The following is a 16518-nucleotide window of genomic DNA, read 5'->3' on the forward strand; positions in this document are numbered from 1 at the left end:
ATGAAGAGTGGCCCCTGCTCGCTGCAACTAGAGAAAGCCCTCGCACAGAAACGAAGACCCAGCACAGCCATAAATAAATAAATACAAAAAAAAAAAGAGAAAAAAAGAGAGCCTACACAGTCGGGGGACGATGGGGACCCACCGAGGGGCTTCGGGCAGGAAAGTGGCCTGTGTTTTAGGATATCCACTCTGCAGCAGAGTGGGTGATGGGATGGGCTAGCTGGGAGGACACCCTGGAGGCACGGAGCCCCGGTGAGAGATCATGAAGTGCTGGGGCGAGGCAACAGGGACCACGAGTGAGAGGAGGGCGGGCTGACGGATGTGAAGGCAGAGGGTGGGCAGTGGAGGGAGCTTTGGGGCTGAGCAGGTCTGCAGCCATCACTTACTAAACGTGTGACCCCAGGCGAGTTATTTAATCCAAATTTCAGTCTTTGCTGATAAGAGAGCGGGATGATAGTACCTCTTGCGGTCCTGCTGTGAGAATTAAATGAGATAATGTAAATAAAAAGCCTGGCACGTGGTAGGCACTGAGTCCATGGAGGCCATGGTTCTTAAGGGCAGGATTTAATCACGGGCAGGATGTGGAAGCTGCAGGAGGAGGAGGAGCCCGGGATGGGGGTGGTGGCATCTCTTGGTCCCCAAGGCTGGGGACAGGGAGGGACAGGTAGACTCACTCCGCAAGACAGGCTTGGCCCGTGCTGAGTCTGAGGTGCTGGGACATCCAAGTGGACGTGTTCACGAAGAGCAGACGCTACATGAGGCTCAGCAGAGAGGAACAGGGAGTTCAGCGTGTTGTGAGGGTCTTGGGCAGAGCGTGTGCACAGAGCAGGGAGCAAGGCCAAGGACAGACCTCGCGCACACCTGTGTCCAGGGCGCAGCAAGGGGCGGAGGAAGAGAGTCTAGAGAAGGAAAGTGAGCAGGGGGACCGGCGAGGTGGACGGTGGCAGCTGCCACAGGAGCCGCAGGACAGGCTGTGGGCAGTGTCAGATGCTGCGGAGATGTCAACTGAAACAGGGATCTGGAAGTGTTGGCGGGGGGCGGGGAACTGACGGTCAGAAGATCATTTGTGAACTTTGCCAGAGCACTTTCAGTGGAGTCGTGCGGAGGGAACCGTTCTGCGGGGTATTAAAGAAGAGGCTTGGCTATGAAACAAGGGTAGGGAGACAGCTGGTGGCGGATGTGGGACTGAAGGATGGATTCGTTTTTGATGGGAGGTGTGTGTATGAGATAGAGAAGCCAGTAAGGAGGGGAGATGCGAGGAGTGATGATGGGGGATCGAGGTCCTAGGGAGATGGGAGCAGGCAGGAGCCAAAGTCCAGATGGAATGTGAAGAAGACATGGTTCCTCCTTCTGGGATGTCACAGCCTAGCGGAGGGACAGATGTGCAGCCTTCACACCACACATATGTAGAGGGAGTGACTCACTCTGCGGGGGGCGGGAGGGCTGCTTGGGAAGGGACTCTCAAGGATGACAGGGAAACTCTTCTGTAGGTGAGGAAACCGGAAACCATGGATTGGGGAACGCGGGAATACTGTGCCTGAAAAAGAAATCTCAGTGGAATGAGGCGTAATGATCATCTTCAAAGACACGAAGGACCGTTCCGTGGACAGGGAATTAAGGTAGACTGATCTTATGTGGCCTTAAGAGAAAAGCAGAGCCAACAGGTGGCAGTCAGAAGGACAGGGATTTCTGTGTCATATAAAGCAGAGATCTCGAGCGCTGGATGGAAGAGGCTGTCACTGGCAGTGATTCCAGGGTCCCCAGAACCTCACTTGGCATTGACGTTGTGGAAAGGATTCCAGCCACGGTGGACGTGGTGTATGGACCTCTGAGGCCCTTCCCTTCCCAGGTCCCACACTGGGAGAGTCCCCCGGTGTGCCGGCTCTGGCAGCCAGACTGGCGGGCTCCTGGGGCTGCCATTCCGGCCTAATGGGGGAAAACTCCCATCGTGTAACAAGACAGTCACAGGAAGCAGGGACTTCTAAGCAAAAGTACCAGAATAATGTGGCCATTCCTCAGTCACTGCTCTGACGGCAATCCCAGGCCAGACAGAAAACACTCCAGGAACAGTCTGTATTTCCTCCTCAATTTCCCCGTTTGTCTGACTTCCTGGGCAAACACGCAAATGGCGCCAGAAATCCCAGTGCTGGGAAGAGGATGGTGGCTGATCTGCCGACCTCTCGACCTCTCAAAGGTCAGAGGCCAGTACTGAGTTTTTCCTCTAGGTCACAGCAGCTCACACCCCAACCTTCAGCTCTGAAAGCCTGGGCGCTTTTCCTAGCCTCCAACCCACTGGCTGACTTGGGGCATTGGCATTTACACCAGCTCTGATTTGCCCACAGATTGTACGTTTTAGTTGTCATGAAGTGACTGATGTTCTCTGATAAGTTTGGCCTATTCTGATCTCTCTATTCAGGTGTGCTACTGTAGTATTTGTACCATACAGTCTGTCACACAATTGTACCTTGGACTTCCTCAGCATCTAAACTGTCCCTCTCTCGTGCAACTGGCTAAATTCCACCTTGAATGTTGACATTCAGGTGAAAGACAATAAGGCTGGAAATCGCAGTCTGTGTTTGTGGCCTTTCAGGACCAAAGTGAGTCAAAGTCAGGGAGGGGAAGAAAGGAAAGACTAAGCCAGGTTAGGGGACAGACTAGGTCAAAGCAGGCACTAGGCAGGGTCCTTGAGGGCAGGGGGACCCTCACTCACCATGTGGGGCACGACAGCTGAAGAAGGAGTTTTAACTGACCCCCTCTCCTGCCACCTGCTCTGGACAAATCCGCTTCAGACACCCAAGTTAGAAGACCAAACAAACCTGCTGCCGTATGCCCGAGGCCCTGTGCTTGCCCATCTCGACCAGCGTTGGTGAACAAACGGAAGCAGGAATGAATGCCTGCCAGAGCACAGTCCTTCTATAGGGGTGACCAGTCACACACAGCCCACGTGACGTCCCCGTCCCCTGGAAGCCCCACTGTCCTCTTCTAGAGGCCACTGCTGCAAAGTATCTTTGTATCACAATAGCTCAGTCCCTTTCCTTTACCCCGAGGAATCAACACAAATGAGGCCACAAGCAAGGAATGGTTTCCAGCTAGGCTGGGAGAGCAGGAAGCAGAGGCTGTAGGAAAGCACCTCTGATTTTGAAGTCAGATGGATTTGGGGTGAGCCCAGACTCTTCCATTTCTAACTGGGTGATTTTGGACAAGTTACTTAACCTTTCTGAACCTCAGTTTATTTATCCCTAAGGGTTGCTGTGATAATTAAAAGTAAAGCACCCAGCACAGAGTAGGTTCTTTGTAAAAGTGAATTGCTAGCTCTATCCTGGGAAGAAGGCCATGACTTTGAACTCCAACTAAATGCCCCAGGCCTTTGACCACTGTATTCCCCCATCAGCCTCGACTGACGCTGCAGGCAGGGCCATTAACTAAGTAGACATAAAATCTACACAAACTCAGCAGTAATTATTTAAGCATATTTAAATTTTTCCCAGTCAATTATAAGCTTCTTGAGAGCAAAGTCTATTTCTGACTTATTGCTATGTTCAATAAATATCTGTCCATTGAATGAATTAAAGTATGGGTGAATACAAGAATAAATAGATAAAAGAATAATTGAATGCTGCCTTGAACTATTTTCTGATTATTTTATGTGTCCATATTACAAGCTCAAGGGAGAACTGAACTCTAGGACAGGTCTTTTTGTATTGGCCACACTCTGGGGTCCAGAGAAAGCATATGATAAATATAGGCTAAATGGAAACTTGGAAGAGATTTCATGAATTATGTGAATGGGAGCAAACAACTGGATAAGTTCCCCTTAATTTCCCACTGCTTTTTATCATTATCTGACTCTGGGGAAAGAACTTTCTTTCTGGGTCTCAGTCTCCCCACCTATAAAGTGATGGAGTTGGATCAATGGGCAGGTCGTTTCTTGTTCAGGTATTCTAAGATTGTGTGCTTACAGTTCTAGGGAGGGGCAGGTGGGAAAATAAAGTAAGACACAGGTTGAACTGCAAAAGGCATTCCTAAAATTCAGTGTATATGAAAATACTGAGCAGTGACTGTCTCTGCTGAGAGGGACTCAGCGTGTGAACGCTCCTGTGAAACATTACAATCAAGATTTAGAGCTAATGGTTACACTCTTTACAATCTTTCGAAATTAAAATAAAATCTTGAAACTTGCCTTGTAGTCTGGATGCCATAAGCTTAGGGCTTTTCCTTTGTTTGTATTGTTTAAAACCACCAGGAGAAGCTTGGAGCCAATGAGCCTCAGCTTTTCCCCTGGGGCTCGGTAACACTGGCTGGGTTTGCAGTTTGTGGAGAGGCCTGCAGGGGGCGCCCAGCTCTGGTGAATGATGGGGCAACTGGACCACTGTTAGGTAGTTAAGAAGGAAGAACCAAGTGCCAACTGACTCAGATGCTGGGGAATTTTCCCACCACAAAAAAGGGAAATGATAACTATGTGATGTGATAGAAGGCTTAGCTAACGCGGTGGTGGTAATCATATTGCATTATATTAATGTGTACCGTATGCTAACACATGTATATGGAATCTAAAAAAAAAAAAAAATGGTACTGAAGAACCTAGTAGCAGGGCAGGAATAAAGAGGTAGACACAGAGAATGGACCTGATGACATGAGGTGGGAGGGCGAAGCTGGGTCGAAGTGAGAGTAGCATCAACATATATATACTACCGAATGTAAAATAGCTGGCTGGTGGGAAGTAGCAGCATAGCACAGGGGGATCGGCTCGGTGCTTTGCGATGACCTAGAGGGGTGGGATAGGGAGGATGGGAGGGAGGCTCAAGAAGGAGGGGATATGGGGACATGTGTATGCATATGGCTGATTCGCTTTGTTGTGCAACAGAAACTAACACGGTATTGTGAAGCAATTATACTCCAATACAGATCTATTAAAAAAAAATTAATGTGTCAAATCGACACATTGTACACCTTAAACTTACACAATGATATATGTCAATTACACTTCAATAAAAATAAAAAAATAAAAAAGAGGATGCGTCCTTCGCTGAGAAAGGCTAGAGAGTTTTGAAAATGGGAGTTGATGGCTGGTCCCTCCATATCCTCCCTAATGGTGAGGACTGGTGGGTCACTAACCCCGCCCTAGAACAAGCTGGAGAGAGGAGACACGAGTATGTGAAGTAGAATAGTTTCCATAAGACCTTCCTCCCATTTGTTCTCCTTGCCTGCTGCATCAAAAAGGTGTCTGGAGTATGCTGGACTGTCTTTTCTTTCATGTAGAAGAAAAGAAATAGAGAGCATCCAAGTTAGAAGGTGGGTTCTGGAGTTCGACCACCTGAGTTCAAAGCCTGGCTCCACCATTGCTAATGGTGTGACCTGGGACAAGATCCCTAAGCTCTCTGTGCCTCAGTTTCATCTGTAAAGTGTGCATTCATTCAATAAATGTTTATTGAGAATCCATGCTGCCATTAGGCATTGTTCTGAGCGCTTGAGATACAGCAGTGAACAGAAGAGACAAAGATCTCTCCCTGGAACTTACATTTTAGTGGGATGGGACAATAATTGTATCTACTTAATAGGATTATTGTGAGTATTACATGAGTGGATGGATGTGAATTATTTTATTGTCTGTAGGAGCCTAGGTTAGACCAGTACTCAATTCCCCAGAGGGTAAAGCCTGGGATGCTTGCTTGTTTCTTTGTATCTTTAGTGGGTTTAAAAAAAAAATGCAAGGAACTGTCTCTGGGAAAGAACTGCTGCCTAACTCATTATTTTTAAAAATCCATTGTTTTTTTCTAATTACAAAAGAAATGCCTGCACACAAACAATCAAACATTATAGGAATGACTGGCTTGGAAAGCAAAAATCCCAGCAATCTCATGCCTTAACTGTAATCACTGTTAACGGCGTGGTGTATATACATCCAGACATTTTTTCTTTACATAACTTATCTTGACAGAATCATTTGCTTTTGGGATTTTTTCTCCATTTTATTAGGCTCAAGCACATTAAAAAACAATGTGCTTGAGCCTAATAAAATGAATGCAGTAGAATAAGAAGAGACTGCATAATATGTGTGTATGAATGAGTGAGACACAGAGAAAGAGAGACAAAGAGAAAATGAGAGTAAATGTACCATGGGGTTGCCTGGAATTGCTACATCCTCTCTGGCATGGAATGATGAGGTTTGGATTTGGGGGCTGCGGTCTTATCCATCCTTTCTTTCCCTTGAGAGAAATGCTCTTTTTCACAAGCAGCTCAGAGAAATCTTTCCTGATTAAAACACCTGGTGTCCCAGTTCTTTCTGGATCATCAGTAGTAGGACTGGAGGGTCTCTGAAATGCCCGCAGGCAGTTTTTTTTTTTTTTTAAATATAAATTTATTTATTTATTTATTTTTTTTGGCCTTGTTGGGTCTTCGTTTCTGTGCGAGGGCTTTCTCTAGTTGCGGCGAGCGGGGGCCACTCTTCATCGCGGTGCGCGGGCCTCTCACTATCGCGGCCTCTCTTGTTGCGGAGCACAGGCTCCAGACGTGCAGGCTCAGTAATTGTGGCTCACGGGCCTAGTTGCTCCGCGGCATGTGGGATCTTGCCAGACCAGGGCTCGAACCTGTGTCCCCTGAGTTGGCAGGCAGATTCTCAACCACTGCGCCACCAGGGAAGCCCTGCAGGCAGTTATTTTTAAGGATTTGGGTTTTCTGACGTTGTCTTGAGCTAACATTAGTACACTCTGCTGAATGTCCATGACTCTGTTTTTCATTTTCAGAAGTTTTATCTGTTTCTTTTTCAAATCTGCCTGCTACTTTTTTTTTTTTAAGTGTTAGGTACTTTCCTTATTACTTCATTCTTATAAAAAATAGCTCTTTAATACATCTAAGTATAACTGCTTTATAGTCTCTCTCAGAATATTCCTTTTCCTTGGGGTTCTAATTCTTCTATTAGTTTCTGATTTTCCCACATTGTGGACTGTTTCTGTGTGGGTTACTGTGAATCATGAATTTATTTCCATTGGGGAATTGCTTTTCCCTTCAAGGAATTCCACATGGCATGGGTTGTGGGAGTGACCCTATAGAGGAGTTTTAGTTTTCCCTCTGCCAGGCTCTCCAGCCATGTCACTGGTAGGGGACACTTTTATACTCATTTCTTCACTTGGGAAATTAGCTTCTTAGCCCTCAGAACGGTGGGTCTGTAAGGCCCAAATAACGCTCAGCTGAAACAACTACAGAAAATATGAGATCTCCCCCACGCATGTATACATGGATACACACAATGCCTCTCCACTTGGGGGAGGGTGGTGGTGGGCAGAATTTAACTGAATAGGTGTAGAGGGCAAGGACCAAACATTTACTAATTGTACATACCCGGGATCTGAACATGGAGATGGGTCACACCCAGTGCTTCCAGAACTGTTCTTTTTATTTCTTCAGATTAGCACCAGGGAAGAAGAATTGGGCAAGAGAAGGCAGCTATTATTGGAATGGCAGGGATGGATGAGTGAAGGACTATGGAAGGAAAAGATGAATATAGTAATGGCTAATTTAACTGATTGCATGAATGGAGGAAGTACTAAAGCACTGCTTAAAGGACAGTGGCTTTGGAAACTGCCTAAGTTATTATTATTATTAATAATAGCAAACATTCATGTTTACTATTACCCAGGTATAATGGTAAGCATTTTACATGGATTGTCTCATTTATTCAGCAGAAGCATTCTACAAGTTAAATATTAAAAACGCATCTTGGAAATGAGGACACCGAGGCAACGAAAATTAAATAGCTTGTTAGTAAGTGGCAGGTGAGAGGTTCAAACTCAGGCAGTGTAGCTCTAGAGTTTGTGCTTTTAACAACTGTTGTTAGTGGGTGGGGTCTTAATAGGGTTCTCGTTCTTAGGGGGGTTACTTACACTTTATAAGCTTCAGTTTCCTCATCCCTTAAAATGAAGCTAATAATAGTACCTACCCCAGAGGCTTGCTGTGAGAATTAAGTGAATTAATACTGTATGAAGCGCTTATATTAGAGTCTGTGCATAGCAGGCAATTAAGTAAAAAAGAGTTGTTGTTATTATTATTATTACTAATCCATTGAGAAAAATCAGGGGAAAAAACCCTTCTATTCCTTCCTCTCCTCTGCTATAATATGAAACTTTCAGGTCTGAGCATGATTTTGTTCCTACTCTGATACCAGGTGATACAATCTGCCTCTTGGGGAAAAATGAAATGGAAGTAGCCAGCTGGCATCACTGAATCCATCTTCCCAGTTAGTGAACTTCCTCCATCACATTTTGGCCTCTCAATTATTCAGTCTGCTTGGTCACGATGGAAATAAATAGGTCCTAGAGAGTTGAGTGCTGGTTTGTGTTTTTCTACAGCCTTCCAGCCCTTTCTGTGACCCAAGACAGAGTCTTCACAGGCTTGAGAGACTGTCATTTTGCAGCATCTGGCTCCTATTCTGATGGGAACATGTAGGAGCTGGACTGTCAACAATTAGCCACGTCAGGCTGAGACTGGGAAACTGATCTGTTTTTTCAGAGGCCAGACAAGCTAGAATGGGTCGCAACATTCCTCCCTCTGAGCTTCCTCAGATGCCATCAAATTCATAACCTTCAGTCCATTCTGATAGCTAGCCTGGTGAAGGCTTTCAATCCCTCAGCCAACCAACCAACCGTCCAACTCCCGCCCTTACTATTTACGGTGGGTCCAGCATGAGTAAAATCATGCTCCCTGCCCCCCAGGAACTACCAGTCTGGTAGAGATGTTACAGAGTTACAGGACCTGAGGAAGGAATGTTCTTCAAAGTCCATCTAGTCTGGGCCAGGCTGGTACTTGAACCCCACTACAACAGTCCAGGCACATCTTTGCCCAATCTCTGCTCTGACGATGAAAAGTTAAAAGACCAAAAAAGCTTTAAAGAAAAGCTCTAGACCATTATAGAAAAGATGCCATGATGCAATGCATGATTAATTAGCAAAGGAATTATACAGCCAATAAGTTATGCTATGACTACAAACAGGAAAAGAGTTTCAGGCCAGGCTGGTCAGGGCAGACCTCTCTGGGGAGGGTAGAATTTGAGTTGGGGCATTGCTATGGCTGCTGTTCTAATCTTCTCCCATGTCCTGTCAATTTCAATACTTTGTTGTTCAAGAACCTACCATGGTTCCCTATTGTTCTCTGAATCAAGTCCCAAATAAGGTTTTGTGTGGATTGATAGTTTTCAAACATTTTTAGTAGAAGAATTTTTTAATTAATGAAATCTTGAGCAGAACCCTGATACAGAAGGCGAATAAAAACAATAATGTTTTTCTTCAAGTGGTTTCAATCTTGTATGGTTGGTGGAAAATATTCATTTCTAGCACTCCTGATGCACCTCTGTAAGTGCCTGGGGTTCGGGGAAACTTGGTTTAAAACCACTGGATTAGGTAACTGAAGCCCCTTCCATTTTTGAGCTCTAATAATTACAACCTTCTGCCTGGGTTTCGAGGCCTATCATATAGTCTGCCCTATTCCTACTTAACCTTTTTTGGAACCAATAAACATTCACCTCTAGTGGGGCCAGTCTTCCAGAGTCTTCTGCGTACTCCTTGTCTTTGCTGTGTCCTTGCTTTTCTCATGATGTATCATCCATATGGAATGTGCTCTTTCTCCTGTTGCTTACTCACATTTGACCCTGAATTTGTTTACTTTCCATCTCTTCCCAGTGATCCCTGATTGCTTCTTTCTCTGAATTTCCACTGAACTGAAAGTCAATACCAAACAGTTGAGTACTTAACACTTCTCTAATTAGTTCCTGTTCAAAATGTTGTCTTTTTGGAAGGTAAGATTCATGAGGACACAGCGCATGTCTTTTATTTCTTCTGAATCTCATTACAGGGCTTAGTAGAGTGCTGGGCATGTAGTCCTTACTCAAAAGCCCTGGAAAAGCATGACTAGATACATTGTTTGTTTGTGCTGCTCTTAGCTTTCTTGGAGCTTCTAGAATGAGTTTTCTCACCTCAGTGGTGAAATAAAGCTCATTTCCCAGGAGCACTCGATGCAGTACCTGCTGTTCCTATCTCTTTGCCAGAAAAATATATTCCCTCATGGAACGAGTTTGAAAAGTCAAATTCCAAAAAAAAAAAAAAAAAGACATATTTTTTGGGAGGGTGATGTGACTTTCTGTATTTCCATGGGAAGCATTTTGTAAGAAATCCTCTGAATGAGATAGTCATGACTGCCTTTACCTTACCAATGCATTTGCCATCTCCCTCTTCCACGCTCATCAGCCCTCACAGAGTCAAGGCTTGAGGCCTGGGGATCAGGCTTGAGCTTGCACCTAGTTGGTGGGGAAAGGCGGGCCTGATTCTTCCCCGTGACGAGTCTTCTGGGAAGGGGTGCCCAGATGTGTGTGTGGGCTTTCCCCATACGTGGAAATGCAATCACGTCAGGCCTGAAAGCAGCTCAAGTTCCTCCAGGGCGAAGGGGATACCAGCAGAAGCAGCAGGCACAGCCTGGCTTGGGAGGTTTTCAGACCAGAAGGAAACTGTTAGAGCTTCAGGTGTGTTGTCAAGATAGACTGCCTGGCAGGGTGAGCCCAGAGCATGTGCTGGGCCTTTCTTCCTGCAGGTCCCTGGTGGGAAGATGTGTGGAAAGACTCTCAATACTGACTATCAATTGTATACGATGTGTATTGGTCCTTAACCCTTGCCTCAGGCTCCAGTCTGACTCTGAAAGTAGGGGGAGCTGGGGCTGCTCGAAACATGCCTCTACTGGGAATGTAGTCCATCTGAGCTTTCTAGATCTCAACCTTTGTGTGGCTCTAACAGAAGCATCAAGAAAGCTTCAAAAACAGAGATGCCCAGGCCTCAGCCCAGGCCTACTATGGCATAGGAGGCTGGAGTCTATATTCTTGATAACTCCCCGGATGAGTCCAATATCAAGCCATGTTTGGGAACCACAGGTCAGTATTCATATGCTTATGTTTATTTGATCCACTGCTTTGTTCCAGAGTGGACTGGGGTGGGCGTGAGGGTGGAGTGTACCCATGGGAGCATATACCTGCATGTTTCTGTAACTCAGAAGAAGGAGATGCAGTTTCATGTGGACCCAACAGACAGGCTTGGTATAGCTCTTGAAATATCCTGAACAGCTAGATACGAAAAATCTTCAGGCTTCAGGTTCCTTTGGCCTCTGAGTTTCTGCTGACTGTAGGAGTTGCAGAAGGACCAGCGAGTGTGAGGGCTCATGAAGTTGCAGATGCTTAGGCCATAGGCTCTTCACAGATCCAGGATGGCTAAAGCATAGCACACATGCCGCCACGCTTCACTCCCCTGCAGGGCAGACACTGCTAATCAATCATCACTTCCTGTTGCACCTAGAGAGGCCTTAGGATCCTAGTAATCAGAGCTGGTATGAGGAACGAAACCTTTCACCCTCCTTGCCATTTCTACCAACAATATCCTAGTCTAATCCTAAATTTTGTTGAGCGCTTCAAGTTGCAGTTATTCACAGGGCATGGTTCCAAAAGTGGTGGTGAGCCATTCTCTCTTCTTTCTCTACTCTCTTTCCCTAGGTGAACCCCATCATGCCCTTGACCTTACCTACCATCTGTGAACTGGTAACTCCCAACTTTATGTTTTCTCCCTAGAATTCTTCTTAAAGAGACTCCGAGGCTAAGAAAGCTTAGAGGTCAGGTCTGAACTCCAGTAGGTAGATAAAAAATGTCTCTGAATGAACAGTTCCTTGAGAGCTGGACTGTTTATTTCTCTGTGGATTGCCACCTACATTTTTTTTTTAAATAAATTTATTTATTTATTTATTTATGGCTGTGTTGGGTCTTCGTTTCTGTGCGAGGGCTTTCTCCAGTTGTGGCAAGCGGGGGCCACTCTTCATCGCGGTGCGCGGGCCTCTCACTGTCGCGGCCTCTCGTTGCGGAGCACAGGCTCCAGACGCGCAGGCTCAGTAGTTGTGGCTCATGGGCCTAGTTGCTCCGCGGCATGTGGGATCTTCCCAGACCAGAGCTTGAACCCGCGTCCCCTGCATTGGCAGGCAGATTCTCAACCACTGCGCCACCAGGGAAGCCCGCCACCTACATTTGACACAGCATCTTATATACCAGCAGATACTCAATAACTGACTATCAATTGTATTTGATGCATCTCCCTGTTTCCATGTGCAATGATGCTATTGTTTTCTCAACCCTTCTTGCATTTTCAGAGCACATCCTCCTGTAATGCTGGCTGCCCCATTCCTTACCCCTCCCAGGCTGGATGGTGTGTGGTAGTCTGTTACCTTGGTGGCTCCCCAATGAACCATGCCTCCTGGGGTTTCGACCCTTGTGTTATCTTCTCTCTTGGAATCTGGTGTGCACCTCTGATTTGCCTTAACCACCAGAATGTGATGAAACTGTACTATGCCAGTTCCATTATGGCATAAACCTCAGGTATCTGGTGTAGGATGGTGTGTCTGTGTGCGTGAGTGTGTGTGTGTGTGTGTGTGTGTGTGTGTGTGTGTGCGCGCGCATGTGTGTGTGTGTGTGTGTGAGAGAGAGAGAGAGAGAGAGAGAAAATCAGAGAGAAAGATGGAGAGACTCAAAAAGAAATTTTCCTGGAGCTAAAATGCAGATACTTTTTTTAAAAGTCAGGTTTTAAAAAAACTATTATCTCCCTTGTTGTTTATCACTCTTATCTCAGGAGCTTAGCAATCTCTATATTTAGGGTTTGGTGAACTAGAGAAAGGGGGTGGCTTCCTCTCATGGCTTGCCTAAAGTTTGCTGACATCAAACTTCTGTCCAGCCCAGGCCAAGCATCAGACAGAGCTGGGGCTCCAGGTGCAAACTTAAAATGAACCATTCCCATCCATTCTGCTGTAAGTAATAGAAATGAAAACTATACGTGGAAACCATCAGGGAAAACTTGTCCCTCAGGTGCAGCGCTCCAGGTCCCACTGCATGGCAGGGAAAGAGCAGGAAGCACGTATGACTGGTCTTCACCACGGGAACATCAGGCTGTGTCTTAGCTTTGAGCTGGACACACACACTTACTGCTGTGGTTCACAGGTGCACCTGGAGATTCCTTTTGCCTCGGTGGGTTCTCCCCAGTGGCCAAACTCCAGGGTAGTAACTGAGCTACAGTGACTCTTCTTTTCAGGCCCCAAAAATCTTAAGATAACACCCGATTAGCAGGTAGGGGCAAGAAGGCGGAGCTTTTATTTGCAGGACATTTGGAAAGAGGATGTTGAAGGCAGGAGTCAACGTTTCCCAGGGTTCTTTCTTAAAACACATCGTGTTTGGCCTCAGGTTGCTGACTCACCCAGCGCTGCCCAGGCCGGGCATTCCATCACGGGGCTACTATATTCCCAAGAGAGCCTGGGAGACTGGCTCACTCCCCAACTACAGTATCCACAGAAACATCTGCTTTAGCTTATTAGAAAGTTAAAACAACCAAGGGTCAACCCCTTGTCTTTTCCACCTAAGGACACATTCCTCTTGGCTGACGCACACCCCTGCCCAAGGGTTCACCCCTGGATTCTGTGAGTGTGTCTGTGAGACTGTGAACTGATTTTAATGATGATTTGAAGAGCCTCTTACATCCTAGTTTATTTAACCTTCTCACACGAATAGCAAGGCTTCTCTGTGGGGAATCACGGAATGACTACTAACTCACTAGATACGCAACGAGCCCTGGAAACAGGAAGGAAAAAACCGGCTCTCAAAGCCAAATTCATTCCCTTCTCTTGTCATCCACAGGTAATTGTAGAAAGCAGTCTGGCCTTGGAGTCAGCAGACTCAGGGTCAATTTGCAGTCCTGTCGGAAGCTGCGGGACCTGGGACAGGTTCCTTGGCTTCTCAGAGACTCAGATTCCTCTTCTACAAAATGGGAATAATAAAACCTATCCTGCCAGCCACGCAGGGATCTTAAGAGGTCTGAAGAGAACACTGGGGCAGGGAGGCATCTTAAAGGACAATTGATGCTTACGTTTTCTCCTGTGACAGTGCCCCCCAGAAGCCACTCAACCTGAACTTGAACTTGTTCTCACAGAGTCCCCTGCATTGTGGGATAGCTCGGATTTACTTTGAGCGGAAAGCCTCCTCCTTTAGAGGAGGAGAAGAATTCATCAGTGGGTTCTTCTCCGGCTGGGTATACAGAAACAAGTCCAGTGCCTCCTCTGGAAGAACAGCTTTCAGACTCCTGGAGGGAGGACCGCACCCCCGGTACCCACAGAGCAGTCCCTGTGTCTTCTCCCCACTAGGCTGAGCCTTTGGTTCCTGTCACTGCCGTGGCTATTGTTCTCCAAAGGCACTTTAGGTAATTTACCAGCCTCAAGGTATCTTGTCTGGAACTGAATGTCATATTCAGGATGATCTAAAAGGGGGAGAATTAAGCAGGACAGTCACCTCTCGTGTTCTAGATGATACGCCTCTGTTCACGTAGGCCAACCCTCGATTTGGCTGTTTTGGTGGTCATGTCTCAATAGCAGCCCTTCCTTCACAGTCTCAGCTTCCAAGCCCTGACTTTCTGATTACCTCTTTTCTTTCCAGCATATTCCATCTGGTACCCAACTCAATAATTCTCAGGCCTCATCAGGACCTACTGTCCATTGCTCATACCACTGTTCCTCACCCCTCCTCTCCAGCAGGGCCTTATCTGTCCCTTCTTACCCGGCCTAGGCCTCATGATGCATCATTATAATCATCCCCTTGAATACACTCTCAGTTCCTTTCTCTCTCTTTTTCTCTCTTGCCTGGCAAAATCCCAACCCTGATTAAATCCTCCTCTCTGTCTCCTCCTGCCCTGCATCCAGACAGTGGAAACTGGCTAGAGAAAATCACAGAAAAGGTTTAACTGACCTAAGTTAAATTCATGATCAGTAACGTCAAGGAGGCCCATGGAGCCGCCCAGCAACCAGCCTCTAGTTCCCTAGTTTGGACGTGCCAGTGCTTACCTCCTGCACCTTAAACCTCCACAACCTCTGTCCCCATCCTCGCTCTCAGCAGATGACCTTGTCCTCCAGTGGGGCTCGCACACACACCCCCTCAACATCTACCCACCTGCCGGCATCTGTGCCCAGGGCGCGGCCTTCCCTCTGTGTGGATGGGCTCTGTGCTCCCACCTAAGACGAAGCTCCCAGGTGTGCACTGGACTCTTGGCCACTTGCTTATCAGCATGCCTACCTCCACACCCCACACCCCATTACCAATTTCATCTTCCCTCTAGGATCATCCCCATCCCATATAACTTCAGCATTACTTTCCCTCATCTTAACGAATGAAAACAAAAAACACAACAACAATCGAATGCTTTCTTCTTATCCCCAGATAAGGAATCCAGGTAAGGAGACTTTAAAGTTTAGTAACCTGCCCCAGGTCAATGACCAGGAAGTGTGGGGGTGGTTTGCCCACCCCCAAAGCCCACCCAGATGAGGCTTCCTGGGCTGCAGAGGTCACAGCAGCTCTCTCTCCAGCCCACCGCTCTGGTTCCAGTGGCTGAACTCAGACAAGGAAATACTTTGCCAAGGACATCCAGACCAGCTCTGCCTACCTGGGCACTCTTGGGACAGCAAGAAAGGCTGCAGGTTTTCAAGCGAGAAGGGGACCTGCTGGGTCTGCAGGGGCCTGCTGAGCTGCTGAGACAGTCTTGACTGACTTGCCCGTCAGACTCAGCGTGGGAGAGCGGGGGGCAATGATGGCAAACAGATGGGGCGGGCCAGGGGGGCAGGAGCTGCCAGCGTGGTGCACCCCCGTGCAGAGACGACACCTCGTAAATCTCGCAGGCCCAGCCCGTGTGGCCTGCGGTGGTGGTCCATTAATGCTGCCTGGTCCTTGGAGCTGGAAAATGACAACTAAGGTGGCCAGCTGCCTTCCAAGCCATTGCGTCAGAAGGGCACACTTCTCTCCCCCACTGCTAACAGCATCCCTATTCCTGCCGGGAACCCAGGAGAGCTCGGCCGAGGGGGGTTTCCTCCCGGGACAGCAGATACTTAACTAGCCGTCATCCCCTCCCCTCCCTTCTCTGCTCCCAAAGACTCTCCCAGAGAACGAGCCCATTTGGCTTTGAGATTTCCGAGTACACGGAGTCAAGTTGGAATTTTCGGACCATCCGGAAAAGCACGCATCTCTGCCAAAACCCGCGTGGACTTAGTCATGCTATCTCTTAACAGTCCTCTTTCACAAGGGACAGACTGACCCACTTACTTGTCCGTCACGGCCTGCATGAACTCGTCCAGAAGGTCGTCGTACTCCTGCCCACGCACGCGCCGGTGCTTCAGGCCGATGTACAGAGGGTCCCTGAGCAGCTCCTGCAACGGACAGCATCCGTCTCGTCAAGTGTCCTGGGTTAGCGGGAAGGAAGGGGGAGGGGGGAGGGGGGGAGGGAGGAGGCAGCTCCCCACTCCCACTCCCCAGGTAGGGTCTGGAAGCCAAGCCACTGATGGAGGGTAGATCCCCACGGGTCCACACTTTAGGAATCAAGGATGCTTTGACAAGCAAAACTCTCTGATACAGTCTTCCAACCTCTAGCTGCAGCTCTGGGTTCATTTCAGGGTTTCTCAACAGTGATACTATGGACATTT

At 47.4% G+C, this 16518-nt stretch overlaps 1 protein-coding gene across 4 annotated transcripts in view; it reads right to left on the reverse strand.

Moving 5' to 3' along the window:
• ME3 (malic enzyme 3) overlaps positions 1 to 16518 on the reverse strand; it is a 331140-nt gene that overhangs the window by 30911 nt on the left and 283711 nt on the right. For all 4 annotated transcript variants that reach the window (XM_007168485.2, XM_007168486.2, XM_057553842.1 and 1 more), the window contains one exon: positions 16142 to 16245. In XM_007168485.2, coding sequence (XP_007168547.2) covers positions 16142 to 16245 — 104 coding nt within the window. The remainder of the gene's footprint in view (positions 1 to 16141; positions 16246 to 16518) is intronic.

This window comes from Balaenoptera acutorostrata, chromosome 9 (genome assembly GCF_949987535.1).
Source record: "Balaenoptera acutorostrata chromosome 9, mBalAcu1.1, whole genome shotgun sequence".
NCBI classification, from domain to species: Eukaryota; Metazoa; Chordata; class Mammalia; order Artiodactyla; family Balaenopteridae; genus Balaenoptera; species Balaenoptera acutorostrata.